The following is a 14,345-nucleotide window of genomic DNA, read 5'->3' as shown; positions in this document are numbered from 1 at the left end:
ACGGGCGGACAGAGAGGCCCCAACAAGCTGCCCCTCCTTCCCAAACAGCCATAGAGAGGCAGGGAGGTGAAGGCGGCCCAGGAGGGCGGCTCACTATTTGCCAAGGGGAGGAAGTGGGCACACGGCTTGAGGCGAGCGGGGCTGGCGGATGGAGCTTTATTTGGCAGGACCGGCGAGGGGACACCGAGCTGACAGGGACCGAGGGCGCAGCCGCGGCCCGGGGCCGCGCAGGCCTCGGCGTCTGTCCTCCCCTTCCCCTCAGGAGATTGATGGCGGCGTCGACCAATAGAAAGAGGCGGGGAGGAGGCGCCGCCAATAGGCGCGGGGCGGGGGCGGGGCGGCTGGCAGCGCCGGGCGGCAGCCATGCTCCGCCGCTCGCTCTGGCTTTGCCTCTGCCTCTGCTCCTGCCCGGCCCGCGGTGAGTGCGAGCGGCCCGCCCGGCCCCGGCACCCCGCACCGAACCGCTCGGCTGCCTTTCCCCTCCGTGCACCCCGCTCCGGCTGCGGTTCCCCTCGGTGCTAGCCCGAGCCGGGTGCGTTTCCCCTCCGTGCACCCCGGCCCCCTGGCATTTCCCCCTCCTGCACCCCAGTCCGGGTGCGTTTCGCCTCCGTCCACCCCGATCCGGGTGTGTTTTGCCTCCGTGCACCGCGATCCGGGTGCGTTTCCCTTCCTGCACCCCAGTCCGGGTGCGTTTGCCCTCTGTGCACCGCGATTCAGGTGCATGTCCCTTCCCTGCAGCCTGGCCCCATTGCATTTCCCCTCCTGCCTCCCAATCCGGGTGAATTTCCCTTCCATGCACCCCAGCTCCATTGCATTTCTCCTCCTGCCTCCCAATCCGGGTGCCTTTCCCATCACTGCACCCCGGCACCATTGCCTTTCCCCGCCTGCCTCCCAATCCGGGTGCATTTCCCTTCCATGCACCCCAGTTCCATTGCATTTCCCCTCCTGCACCCCAATCCAGGTGCATTTCCCCTTCATGCACCCCCACCCCATTAAATTTACCCATCCAACACCCCAATCTGGCTGCATTTCCCCTCAGACCACCCTGGCCCCATTGTATTTCCCTCCCTGCACCCCAATCCAGGTGCATTTCCCGTCACTGCACCCTGGCCCCATTGCATTTCCCCACCCAGCACCCTATCCCAGGTGCATTTCTTTTCAGGGTACCTCAGTCCAAGCACATTTCCCCCCTGTGCACCTCGATCTGGGTGCACGTCACCTCTATCCCCTCCATGGGCTGGCTGCATTTTCCCCTTCCCCTGGTGCACCCCAGTCCCAGTGCCTTTCCCCCCCATCTCTCTGTGCTCCTGGGTGCTGGTGCCTCTCCCCTCACAGCACCCCAGGCTGAACCCGACATTTTGGGTCCTCGGCCCCAGGGCTAAAGGGTGCATTCCCTTCAGCGTGGTACAGTTCAGGAGAAGTAGCTGGATATTTTCTCTTTTTTCAGGCATTTTCCCTTTTGTTTTCTCTCTCACCTCTCTCCCTGCACACCCAGGTTTACGCATCCATGAATACCTGTATTTCCAAGTGCTGAGCCCTGGAGATATCCGCTACATCTTCACCGCCACACCGGCCAAGGATTTTGGTGGCGTGTTTGTAAGTATTAAGAACTGAATTTGTCAGTTTGGGTCCCTCCATCCTAATATTTCTCCATTGTGGGCCCCAACGATTTGAAGCATTTTATAAAAATGGAGCTAATTGCTCTTCCGTGAGCCTGCCCTTTAGGAGTAGGCACATGCTGGTCCCTGCCTTTGGCCTCAGCAGGCTTTTGGAGGGAGAGTTTGGTCTCATGTGTGTTCAGGGAGCACATGCCCCACTCTTTCCTCCTCCAAGGGCTGAGAGGCGCAGCCATGTCCCAGGAGGGCTGGTCGGGCTGCCATGGGGGAAGGCAGAGATAAACCAACCGGTCTGCAGACTTAAGACCTTTCCCTGAATAAACCCAGAGTCAGGATGGGGGTGCAGGAGCAGATCTGCTAGGAAGCACATGGGACATCGAGGACCGGAGGAAAAGACACTTTCTGGCTCTGCACGTGTTCCCCAGGAGCATTTGCATGTATGGATGGTGCCGTGCCTCAGTTTCCCCTCCCCACAGTAACGGCAAGATCTAGGCAAGCTGTTGAGTGAGGTCAGGATGGCTCTGCAGGGGCTGGAATGGGGCAACCAGCGTCCTTGCACCCAAGAGCCCTAAATCTCCCCAAAAGCACACGCCTCACGGGGATGAGCAGGGCATGGGACAGTGGGGCGAGCCACAGTGGGGATGGGGACGGGAAGCCGCCCCGATCCCCCCCCTCGCTCACCGCTGGCTGTCTCCTTCTTGGAGAACACAAGGTACGACCAGATCCACCTGGTCCCGGCGGATCCCCCCGAAGCCTGCGGAGAGCTGAATAATGGCGTCTTCATCCAGGACCAGATTGCCTTGGTGGAGAGGGGGTACGTCTGGCGTCACGGGAGCTGTTTGGGGGGGACCCTCAGGCAGGAGGGGAGCTGCCCATGGCACAGAGGGTGACAGTGCCATGGCCACATTTGACCATCCCCTCCAGCTTCTTCCCATGACTTACCTCGCGTGGGTATACGAGGAAAATGCGAGGGTGCTCCTGCCCCAGAGCGTTTCATGGTGTGTGTCTTAGAAAACTGCCTGCACTAAGGTGGAAAAAGCCCTATTTTATTTTATTTTTTTCTTAGAAGAAAATGGCTGAGCGTGGGCAGCCTGTGCCTAAAATACAGACTCAAAGAGGAGCAGGGTTTGGGGGAGACGCGGGGCCAGGGAGACAGTCCCTGGTTTGGGCTTCTCCAGGCAAGGTCTGGCACTTGCAGGTTTTGTACCTGCCAAGGATCTGCCAGTGGGCACCAAAGGTTTGTCACTCTCTGGCCCAGGGGTTGCTCGTTCCTGTCGAAGACGCGTGTGATCCAGGAGCACGGCGGACGGGCGGTGATCATCGCAGATAACGCCTATGATAACGACAGCTTCTATATCGAGATGATCCAGGACAGCACCAGGCGGACAGCCGACATCCCCGCGCTCTTCCTGCTGGGCAGGGACGGGTAGGTGCCTTAGCCAAGAGACATCGCATCTTCCCGAGCATGGAACATCTCACGGGAAGGGCCAAGCGATGGCCTTGTCCCCAGAAATCAGGGAGGTGCCAGTGATCAGCATGTCCCACCTGGCCTTGCTGAGCCAGATATTTAGTGGATTCAGTCATAATTAATCCACAGTTTCTTTTTGAGCTGGTTTGTGGTTTATGCTGACATCTGGGCTCCACTTTCCCAACTCAGGCAGCTCACATGTGCCTGTCACCTCTTTATCCTTCCAGGTACATGATCAGACGCTCCCTGGAGCAGCATGGGCTCCCCTGGGCTGTCATCTCCATTCCCGTCAATGTCACCAGCATCCCCACGTATGAAATGATGCAGCCCCCCTGGACCTTCTGGTAGCAGTGGGAGGCTGCGGCAGATCAAGGACGTCTCGGTGGATCCCAGGAGCTTGCCTCAGGGACCAGGTTTGAGGAAAGAGTCCCAACGCGCTCCAGAGATCCCACCGCCCAGCCTCGCCGGATTCAGTAATGGTGAGAGCTTTCTGCTGCTGCCAGCGTGTGGCTGAAGGGCAAACACCAGTGCCCGCAGTGGGAACCTTGAGCCTGGTACCGAGCACCCTTTGTCGTGACTTTCTGGGAGGGAGGCGATGGCCCAGAGCAGGCCAGCACTTCCCCAAGAAACATTTTAACGATGCGTAAGATGCCACCGGTAATTTGTGCTGCTGATTTAGAGGGATGCAGGATCGAATGGATGTGGTCTGACAGGGATGGGAGGGAGAGCGAGATACAGGCTTGGTCTGTACTAGCGGGGCTCGCCCAACACCTGTATATTTTTGTCTGAGCTAATGAAGTCTGAACAAGTTTTAGAGAAAGGCAAGTTTGTCTTTTTTTCAGCAGTCAGGGGATGAAGGGACAAATCTCATCCCCTAACAACATTTTTCTTAGTAAACTTCCCAAGGTGCCTCCTGCAGCCAGGGCAGAGCTCACGTCAGACCCCCGTGCAGCATGGATCAGTCATGCACTGGGGCAGAAACAGCTTCACGGGACAGCACTGCCTCTGGCATCCGTCCCCAAGGGTGGGCTGTTCACAGACCCAGAGCCCAGACCTCAGTGGCCATCTATTCCCCAATCCCCAGACCTCCACGTCCCCACTGGGTCCACCCCCTGGATCGTAGCCCTCATCTCTGGACTCTCCACCCTCCAGTTTACCAGTACAAACGACACAGCCCCGCTTCTCACCGGTCTCGGTTTATTACGAACACTGAAGGGGACGCGGCCCCGGGACGGCTGGGGACAAGCAGTGGGGTGCAGGGCTGGCAGTGATGGTAGTGTCAGAGGTGCCCATCTACAGCGTCGCCCTCGGTCCCGCAATCCAGCTGCCACGGGCTTGAACGAAGCAGCGGCAGGAAAACAGCTCCCCAAAATCCAAGAGGGGCGGAAAATACCCCGGGTGAATCCCCAACCTGCTGCCTGTCCATCGCTTGGAGCCATCTTCTCCCTCCGGCTGCATGGTCCACAGACAGGGACACCGCAGACAGCGGTGTGGCCTCATCGGTGGTTGGCAGCATGGGATGGACAACGATGCTCGGCTGCCGGTGACATCTCCACGCGGGGCCACTCGGAGCAAGGAAGCACGTCCCCGGGCACGGCGGCTCCCGCTTGGGCGCGTCCTCCTCCCGAAGCAGCCCACAGCCGGACAGCGTGGCGGAACGGCTCGTTTTCTGCAAAACCCAAAACGTCTTTTGGGTTTTGGATGGTGACTACGCTTACGCAACACCGTAGCCCATGTCGGCTCTGGGCTAGCAGCAGCTTGGCTGTTCCCCTGCCCAAAAAGCCCAGCAATCGCTGCACGGGGCTTTGCATCATGTAAAGGATGGGGCTGAGGTGGAAGGGAGGTGCCTGCCAGGGTTGGCCCCACTCTCCCCACTGGACTCGGGCATCTGAGCCACCCTCTGAAGTGTCTCGGTCCCACCTGCAAAATCATTTTGCCCCTTGCTGCTCACCGAGCCAAGGCATTGAATGGAGCATATATAAGGACCCCGGCTCCTTAGTGTGTAGATAGTGCTAATATAGACATTAAATAGTACCCCTCGTGCACAAACACACTTACACACACGCACACATGTACGTTCCCCTCATCCCTGCGGGGTAGGAAAGGACATGCTCCTCCGCATCCACGGCCGGCACAGACACGGCGGAGCAGCCTCGCAGGTGGCCACAAGGTGACCATCATGATGTCCCAGGGGCTGGCTGGACCCCGCTCTCCTCCAGCCTCCCCTGCAAGCACCAGCCAGCCCCTCCGGGGACCGGGACGCAGGAGGGGACCACCGGCTCACAGCCTGTCCTCACAGGGAGGACGGGGACGGCCTGACACACGCACACACACGCACAGCGCACAACAAGGACAGGCGGGAGCAGGGCCTGCCTCCGGCTCCCCCGCTGCCCCACTCCGCCAGACCTCCGCACCCACCACCGGCACGTGGCCTCCCACCCGACCCCACAACACAACCCTGTTTCTAGTATTAAAGCTGCTGCCCCTCGGAGGACCCCCCTGTCCCTTCCCTCTCCTCTCGCCCGGGGCCAGGATCAAACGTCGGTCATCTCATCCTCCAGCTCGGCATCATCCGTCTCCCCTTCGCCCTCCTCCTCTTCATCTGACGTCACGTCGGCATCGTCGGCTTGCGCTAGGCACTTGGGACATGAGCAGGTAAACAAGTAGTTCTCCCTGGAAGAAGGGAAGGAGGAAGGAGAAAGAGTGATGGTGTTGAGACAGGCGCAACCCCAACGCTGCTGCTGGGCAGGGGGTTGGGGACAGAGCAGCCAGGAAGGGGCTAAATATGTTAAACCCAGAGGAGTGTGTGGGTTCAATCATGCTGGGCTCAGGTGGGTAGGAGGTAGTCTGGGTGGAGAGGGGGATTTCTGAGCCCTGCAGGGGTGACAGGACATGGGGATGGTGACCATCAGCAGGAACCCCTACCCCTGAAGAGCAAAGAAGGAAAAGGAAGGTGGGTGGGGACAGCAAGGGTTTGCAGGAATGAACTGCAGAGTGGTGCAAGCCTGCAGAGAGAGGAGGAGGAGCCCAAATCCTCAGTCCCTGAGGCTACAACACATAAGAAGGGACAGCAAGGAGCTCAAAGCACCGAAAGCACAACACGCTGTGTGTGCACCCTGCCACAAAGCCGAAAAGCAGCACACGCTGTGTGCGCACCCTGCCACAAGCATGCCGGCTTGCACGCCAGCCCGTGCACAGCCACACACCAGGGCACACACAGGGCCCAGACTGACTGGCTGGGGGTGCAAAGGGGTGCCGTGTCCCCGCAGGTCCCTCCAAGCAGCCCCTACCTGAGTATCTTGTTGCGGCTGTGTCTGCTCCGCTCCCTCTGACAGCAGTCTAAATAACTGATGCAGATTTCCTGTGAGCAAAGAGAAAGAGGTTGGGCTGAGAATCGCTTCCCGTGAACACAAAGCAGCACGATTTTTACCAGGTCCTCTCAGAGTCGGGCAGAAACATGGGGTCTGGCAGCCCCTACGTGGGATGAGGGATGAATTCCTCTGCCAGGACAACGCAAGAGACAGGAGGTATGGGGCTGTGGTCCATGGGGGATATAGGGGACACAGGGACCCTCTGCCAAAGTGCAATGCCACCCCAGGTTCATCGGGGCCCTGCTGTCTCACCTCTCCTGCTTCGATGTCCTCCAGAGCCGTCAGATGCAGGAGGAAGTTGTTTTCCGGGAAGGATGTCTCGGCGTTGGGGATGCAGCTGTGGTTACCTACAAGGAAGACAGGACACAGCTGAAGGCATCTCCAGAGGAAGGGGAAAGCAGAGGCAGGGTCGGAGACCCCATACAGCCCGCAGGGCTTGCGCCCGCCTTTCTGTGTGGCCCAGCCATACAGGAGCCAGTGCCTCCAACTGGGAAGGCCATGGCCTGGCTAAGAATAAGGCAGCATGATGCTGCAGCCACCCCATCTACCTCAGGGACACCAGCATGACACTCTCCACTCACGCTGGGGACACTAGGGGGTCCAGCAGAGCAGGGTGCAGGGCCAGGGCTCTCTGTCAGACCCACAAAAACCACTCAAGAGAGAGCAAGCTGTCTTGGATCAACCCCAGTGATGCACAGCACCATCTCTGCCTCCAGGTGGTGAGAGAAGGATGCACAGGGCTGTAATTCTCCCCTACTTCCCAGCTCTCCCAGCAGCCACTCCCCAGGACCTGCTCATCCCTGCTCTGCTGTTAACACCTAGGAGTGAAAGAAGACAGCTCCGGGTGCGAGGACATCCTCTCCTACGTCCCCCTGACCCAGACAAGAAAGGCACCCTCCCTTAATGGTTTGTTCAGCTCTGTTTTGCTCAGACAAGGTTGGAGACGGTCTCTTTGCTAACTGCATATGTGGCTCCCGAAGCCTCTATCATATCTGAGTCCATTCAAGCCAGGACTCACCACTTCATAGCTAGGTGAGATGCCAGAAGACCCCGAGAGAGCAGCCAGGCTCCAGGGCAGCACCCATTCCTTTCCATCCCACCCCACCCATAGATGGGAAGCGTAAACCCCTTTCTCCAGAGGCTTTTAGGAAGAGGTGAGTCAATCTAGCCCAGGACATCCCCCTCCTCACTACTAGTTTTCCTCCCAGTCCCTGCGTTACTTACAGCAGCTCTGGAGCACGTAGAGACCTGATCCCTCGCAGTTGAGGAACTCTCCTGACTCTGCAGCACAGACAGGGGGGTTAGAGCTTTGCGTGGGCTGTTCTGGCTCTTCCACAAGTGCAGCTCAGCGTGAGCATGAAGGGATGTCCATCAACGCTGAATGCACCCAGCCAGCACTGCTTTGGGGGCCAGGTGTTGGAGGGTGATTTCCAAAGCACCCTTCCCTCCCCACTGGGAAGGGACAGAGGACATGAAGATTTGCACCCCCAGGATCCCTGGCCTGACACTGTACTCACACAGCTGCATCAGTCAAAAAAGCGATAAACAGGTCTTTGAACGTTTAGCGTAGATGGGACTTTGCTGCACAGGATCCCTCCAGATCAGCCCTCCAACCACCCCAACATGCCGCAGGTCGTGCTGCCCACACACTTGGATTTGCCCTATCCACGTATCAAACCAAAGGCAGCAGGCACAGCTCGCGTGGACCAGGGGAAGTGGGATCTCCCAGTCCCCAGCAGGAACCCCTCCCAGTCCCTGAATCCCAGGAAGCCTCCAGCAGCAGAAACTCTGCCAGGTCCTGTAATCAGCACTGCTTGACGCTGCCCATGGTCACTTCAGAGCCTCACCCTTCTCGATGTCCTTGTAGAGCTGGTCGATGAAGGCATCCAGCTCCTCTCGCTGCAGCATGGGGAGATCCAACGCATCACAAGCATGCACCCACTGGCTCAGAGAGCTGTCGGGAAGAAGAGGGACACCATTACAGTCCCGCACTGCTGTTGGCACATGGTGGGACCTTGCACGGGGGATCTAAGGGTTGAACTCGGTGGCTCTGAGTGGCCAAGGTCTGGCAGAGGGATGCAAAAGGGTTGGACGCAGCCAAGATGAAGGACTGCTTTTAAGTTTGCCTCTCCATCCCCGTCTCTTACATCTGAACCCAGCCATTACCCAGGCCAGCGTGGATTTACAGACTGTACATCCCCTCCACGCCACATCTCTGCTGCTCTGCAAGGAGCACCCAGAAAGCCCCATTACCTTGTTCCTATGCCTTGGCCATTGGTCCCAACGAGGGCAAAGAGGGATCGAAAGCCTTCTGGAGTGAACCACTGCAGAAGGGAGATGAGAAAGCAGCTAAGCCCAGGCCAGCCTGCGGCAGCACCCCACTCTACAAGTGCCTCAAATCCCACAGGGAGCTTTGGGGGAAGCAAGGAATGGGCAGAGTCCCAGGGGAAGCCCTGGCCAAACAGAGGGTCTCACCACACTCCTGGGCTATTTGGGAGGCAGCTCAACTCACCCTGCTGAGATGTTCGTCATAAAGGGCTTCGGTGAAGAGCAACCGCAGCAGCTCCAGCTGGCCCTGGCAGGACACGGCAACACTGTCAGGGTGGGGAGATGCCGCTGGGCGTCACACCCAGGCTGATGGCCGATCCCAGCACAGGCCAGAAGGCTCAGGAGTCAGGCTCCTCATCCCTCCCTGCAAGGCTGGAGGCTGCTGCCCTTAGAGCAGCGAAAGCCGCTCATTTTAGCAGCAAAAGCCACCTACTCAGCAGCTAAATATCACCCTGTCCCATCCCACAGCAGAAGCATCTCCACCACAGGAATCTGCAGCATGTCCCACTGAAGCACCACAAGCCCAAAGCCCTCTAAGCAACCCGTTTCCTCTCTGTCAGATCAACCAGCCCCTAATTGGGGGGCTTTGCACCCCCACTTTGAGCCTGGGATTTCCATCTCAGCTGTAACAGGGCCTCTGCACCCGTGGGCTCGCAGACACAGGTAGGGAGAGGGCAGGCTCAGGGATTGAACACATCCAAGCACTGCCAGACTCTCACCTTAAATTTGTCTCCCAGCAGCTTGTGCACAATCTCCTCTTCTTCGTTTGCTGTCTTACTGCAGAACTGGGAGAAGGCCTTGATCCACCACTCCTTGTCTTTAGCCTGACAAAGGAATCAAGCAAAGGCATTGCACCAACACGGCTTTCCTCCTCAGTCAGGAGAGAGGGATGCGAGGACAAGCTCTGCTGAGCTCAGAGGTATCCAGCCTGCTATCAAGAACCACCAGAAGCAGTTGCATGGTGGTAGTTTATTGTCGGAACAAACACTGAGAAAGCCAGACCAAAGAAACAGAGCCAAAGGAAAGGTTCAGTTCTGACTAACTATTTTGGTACAGAAAAAAAGACCTGCTTGGCTCAGGACGTAGGAACCTCCTTTGCTGCCTGCTGTCTCCATGACCAGGGACCACTAGATGGTGAAATCTATTCAAGCAGGCCCTGCCAGTCACCAAAGAAGAGATCAGTCCTTGGGAATAACAGCCACAACAGGAAGAGGAAACCACACAGTGAGAGCTGTGGCTCCAAATTGCAGAGGTACCTGTTTGACAGTGGCGACCATCCGGGCCATCAACATGATGCTGGAAGTCTCCGGTGGATAATGCATGTTTCTGGGGGATAAGAATGAAGAAAAGAGATGAGCAGATCAGTGCTGGTATGGAAATAAAAAGCTGGAGGGAGGCAGAGGCAGCTGCCATCCATGTGGTCAGGCCTGCACTCATCCGTCACACCGAAGCGGCCAGTGCAGCATCCCTGCACAGGGATCCAGCGCCACTCAGGGCAAGGAGAAGCCTGCACCAACCATACAAATAATACCCAACCATCCTGTTAAACTAGAACCTGGGTCCCATACAAAGCCCAGGATTGCAGCAAGACCTGGGGTTTGTGACAAGCTTTGGGTCAGGGATGCGCCTTCTCCCCTCTGTGCCCACTTTGTCATCTACAAGCAGGGACAGCAATTTATGTACCCACAGGGGTGCTATGAGGAGGATCTCCCAGAGGCTGGAGATCTGCAGGAGCACTACAGAATTGCACGAGTGAGGGATGCGCAGCTCAGTGCTTTGCAGCTCTTTACTGGGATAAAAGCAAGAACCGCTCAGCCATGTGTCCAAACCCTTGCGCTGCCAACACAAATCCACCTGCTGCCCAACCAGCAGGTACAGCTGGGCAGTGTCCCATGGCCACCACCACCCTCCAGCCACCCCATGCAGGGATGCAAAGCAAGGATGGTCCTCAGCCCTGGTCCCAGGCAGCGTCACCCAGCCCAGGAGAGCCACCTCCTCTGCCCATGGAGCAACAGGCAGGTTGGTCTCCTACCTCCATGCCTCCTGCAGCTTGTTGAGGGGGTGCGTGGGGTCGTCACGGGATGGACCAAGGCAGAGGACCTGGTGGTACTGCTCCAAAGCGGCCTGCCTGCATTCAGCGCTGCAGTACGTCACCTAGAGCGAGGGGCACAGGGCCTGGCATTGGCTATGGCAGCACGAAAAGGGGGTCCTAGGCCCATCTGAGCCCCAGATCTTTAGCCATCGCGATGCAGAAGGGAAAGGCAGACACCCATCTCAGGGCAGCGCAAGCGCTTGGCTGGATAGATGCTGCAAAGGAGTCAGCGACCCCAACGAGACCACAGTCCCTCCCAGCAGCCCCATACCTGGCACCGGGGACACTGCTGGTGCAGGTCTTTCCGGATGCTGCACTGCTCCGGGTAAGGCAGCACCAGGGAGCTCTTCCCCAGCAGCCGCTGGGCATTTTCCTCTGCCGTCTCCAAAGCCCGCAGGCAGTGATCACAGGCTGTGGGGAGACAAGACGGACGGGTACCACAGTGAGAAAAGAGGCCGGGGCCCTGGGCAAGACAGCATGACTGGTACCAACACCATCTCTGAGCTGGAGGCACCAGTCTCTTACCACTCCCTCCACACGAAAGACCATTTCTGTTGCAATTTAACCCCCCCCAGCCCTCCTGTGCTGCCCTGTAACACCAGGAAGCGTTTAAGGGCCGTACAATGGCAAGCATCCCCATGTTGCTGACCTGCGATGGAGCTCAGCAGACAGCAGGGTCTAGGCAGGACAAAAAAAGTTTAAAATCCTGCCCTTATGACCCTCGTTTTTTGTTCTGGCACCTCCGGAGAACGCTAACACCTTTATGGGCTGTGCTCTGCGGTAGTGTGATTGCGATTAGCACCCACACCACTAAAAAAAAAAAAATCAGGGTTCCCACACAGATGGTGCCCGATGGCGACATGTGGTGCTTTCCTCCAAGGCTGATGGAAGTCACCATCCCTCAAACGACCCCAACGTTTTCAACTTGTCAACGGTTTGTTTAGCGCAGAGGCAGAAAAGGCAGCAGGGCCACCTTCCTGGCGGGGCCGAGGCAAACCCAAACCCTTTCCTTGAAAAGCGGGCAGGTCCTTTGGGACCCCACAGTCATCTCTCCGGGGCAGATTGACGGGGACGAGCCACCATCGCCAGCCGCTCACCTCGATAGTTGTACAGAGCGTTCCAGAGGAACTGAGAAGACACCACCGGCCTCTCCACGAAGACGGTTTCCCCTTTGCGGATGTTCTTGGTGGCGAACAAGCCTTTTCCCTGCCGAGGGAGAGGTGTGGGTCAGGGGATGAAGCCGAAACCTACCCGGGGGCTGAGGGTACCCTCCGCCCGCCCACCCTGAGGGGAGACTGCCGGGTTTTTTTACCCTCTTTCCCCACCCCCCCAAAATTGGCTCTGCCGCAGCGTGAGGGAAGGAAAGGACCCCGCGGCGAGGAGGGGACGGCCCGACCGGGACCGCCGAGCTCACCTTGGCACTGCTAATGAACCGCGCCTCCGCCGCAGCCCCGGCCCCGGCCCCGGCTCGGACCCCCGTCACGGTGCCGCACACGTCCCCCGCCGCGGCGGCCATCTTCGGGCGGCGACTTCCCCGCTCTGACCCGCCGGGGGCGGGCAGCGCCTCTTCCTCTTCCTCCCTCCTCCTCCTTCTTCTCCTCCTCCGCCCCACTCACGAAGATGGCTGCCGGTTCCCCTTCGGGGGTCCGCGCCCGCCATCACCCCCCCACACACACACACACCCCCCTCAGCCCCGGGGCGGGAGGGGGCCGGCGGCCATCTTAGCCCTCCCCTCAGCCCACCGCCACTTTCCAGAAACGCCGCCAAAAAGCCCCGAAACGGGGCTAGGGCGCTTCCACAGCCGCCCGAAAATCAGATAGGAGTTTTGCTGCCTCTCCCCTATTAATTATTATTATTTTTTTCAACCGTACAGCCGGGGGGGTGGGAATAGCCTTCATATCCCTGTCAGGCGGGAACGCAGGGTACCCCCTCACAGGGCGAGGAGGCATCGGCAGCTGCCCCTGCGCACCCAAAACCAGCTCGACTTTCCCCCCCAAAAAACTTCAAAACACGCTAAGGTGGCCCCTGTGCCCTCGTATCTCTTGCTAGGCTGCCTGCAAGCGCCCAAAATTCATGAAAACGCGTGTTTAGTTGTATTTACTAATTCTGCCAGCGCCCGCTCGGACTCTTCATCAACTAGGTGCCTGCAGCGGGGTTGGGAATATGGGACGATTTCATATTCGGGGCGTTTTGGGGTGTTTTGGAGTCACTAGATGTCACTGTCGGCTCGTGGCGGGGACACGGCACCCGGTGGTAATGCTGCACTGCGTGGCCGGCTGGATCCTGCCACCTCCATGCCTAGGCCAGAGGCCCATGCGGGAGCATGGCCGAAGAGCAGGACACCTCCCCGGCCACCCGGCCGGCGACAAGGGACAGACAAACTGCCTGGGACACCTTCCCCAGTCTGTATTTTGGGGTCTGGCCCCAGCAAACCCAGCAGCAGGCTGTGCAGGGCACTGCTCCACCACACAATGCCCATACCAGGGGTCTGCAAGGACCCAGACACAGGTGGAGGAGCAATGCTACCATCGGACTCCATTTCAATTACGTCCTCATACTAATAGTAGGAAGACTAGCCATTATTCTACTAACAGCATCACGTCTCCTGTTTTTCTGAGGTTTCGGTGCTAAGTGGCGGGGCATTTCATCCATCAAGCATCAGCTTGAGTTGTGGCCTGGCCAGCAACACTTCAAAGTATCCTTCGTGTCACTGAATGAGCCCTGGTGCCCACAAAATTAATTTGAAATGTTTGCAAAGCTGGGCTAGGATTGCTTCTGTGTTTGCAGAGCATGAGGGGAATCTTCTCCTGGACTTCAATTTGCTGAAGCCTCAGCCCGGTGGAGCAGGGACTGCACAGAAGGTTTAGCTGCATCCACCTGCAGATGGAGGTTCTTGTTCTTTGGGAGCAGCATCCTGAACCTGAGCACTCTATGCTAGCCAGATGTTATGTTTCTTACTATAAATGTAGTTCTATCTCTGCAGGAACTGGCCCAGAGATAGTAACTCGTGTTATCTACTTTCACCCGTGATATGGGGCCAATCTGTCAATTTCCAAACAATTTTTTAGTATTTATTTTGTCCAAAACAGTTTATTAAGAAAAAACCCTAAAACTCAAACTTTTGGGAAGGATGAAAACACGTTGGGGGAGTTTTGTTCATAATTTCAATTGAAAATTAAAAAAAGAGTAGTTGGAAATGTGTTTTCCCTCTGTTCTTTTGACACTTACAGGTTTTCAGCTGATCTGTTTAAAAGCTGTTCTTGCTCCATTCCAAATGTTCAAGCTTGAGACGAGTGCAGAGGTTTACCAGCAAACACACAAGTATAGGGAGAAAACAACCTGCTTTCATATTTGTATTGGTATGTCAGGAATGAAAAAGTGTGATAAATCACCCTTTCAAGAAGAAAGGGTGTGACTTCTTGTGACTTCTGTTAGCAAGCAGATGTTACTTTTTGACAACAGGGGTCTTA

At 57.5% G+C, this 14,345-nt stretch overlaps 2 protein-coding genes across 2 annotated transcripts; one reads left to right on the top strand and one right to left on the bottom strand.

Moving 5' to 3' along the window:
- Positions 1-296: 296 nt before the first annotated feature.
- On the top strand, positions 297-3,903 carry PRADC1 (protease associated domain containing 1). Its single transcript, XM_075043394.1, has 5 exons — positions 297-418; positions 1,496-1,596; positions 2,321-2,430; positions 2,875-3,042; positions 3,312-3,903. Exons 1-5 carry the CDS (start codon positions 364-366, stop codon positions 3,430-3,432), a joined length of 555 nt encoding a protein of 184 aa, XP_074899495.1. The 5' UTR covers positions 297-363; the 3' UTR covers positions 3,433-3,903.
- A 358-nt stretch (positions 3,904-4,261) lies between these two features.
- SMYD5 (SMYD family member 5) lies at positions 4,262-12,399 on the bottom strand. The gene is made up of 13 exons (XM_075043136.1): positions 12,290-12,399; positions 11,973-12,081; positions 11,147-11,286; positions 10,816-10,937; positions 10,040-10,109; positions 9,503-9,607; positions 8,968-9,030; positions 8,709-8,779; positions 8,303-8,409; positions 7,680-7,736; positions 6,708-6,802; positions 6,375-6,445; positions 4,262-5,757 (listed from the first exon to the last, which is right to left on the bottom strand). Exons 1-13 carry the CDS (start codon positions 12,389-12,391, stop codon positions 5,619-5,621), a joined length of 1,251 nt encoding a protein of 416 aa, XP_074899237.1. The 5' UTR covers positions 12,392-12,399; the 3' UTR covers positions 4,262-5,618.
- Positions 12,400-14,345: the final 1,946 nt, after the last annotated feature.

The sequence above is a fragment of the Buteo buteo genome, chromosome 1, assembly GCF_964188355.1.
Source record: "Buteo buteo chromosome 1, bButBut1.hap1.1, whole genome shotgun sequence".
NCBI lineage: Eukaryota > Metazoa > Chordata > Aves > Accipitriformes > Accipitridae > Buteo > Buteo buteo.
The sequence above is the reverse complement of the archived record's forward strand: the minus strand, read 5'-3'. Positions and strand labels throughout refer to the sequence as shown.

What these genes read in the sequence shown, in the direction of transcription:
- SMYD5 (XM_075043136.1), bottom strand. Translation starts at nt 12,391, where the DNA reads ATGGCCGCCGCGGCGGGGGACGTGTGCGGCACCGTGACGGGGGTCCGA. An exon ending in GGCCAAGGCATAGGAACAAG is followed by an intron (nt 8,410 to 8,708) that starts GTAATGGGGCTT and finishes TCTTCCCGACAG; the next exon opens with CTCTCTGAGCCAGTGGGTGC. An exon ending in AGCCGCAACAAGATACTCAG is followed by an intron (nt 5,758 to 6,374) that starts GTAGGGGCTGCT and finishes CCCTTCTTCCAG; the next exon opens with GGAGAACTACTTGTTTACCT.
- PRADC1 (XM_075043394.1), top strand. Translation starts at nt 364, where the DNA reads ATGCTCCGCCGCTCGCTCTGGCTTTGCCTCTGCCTCTGCTCCTGCCCG. An exon ending in AGGATTTTGGTGGCGTGTTT is followed by an intron (nt 1,597 to 2,320) that starts GTAAGTATTAAG and finishes TCCTTCTTGGAG; the next exon opens with AACACAAGGTACGACCAGAT. An exon ending in ATTGCCTTGGTGGAGAGGGG is followed by an intron (nt 2,431 to 2,874) that starts GTACGTCTGGCG and finishes TCTCTGGCCCAG; the next exon opens with GGGTTGCTCGTTCCTGTCGA.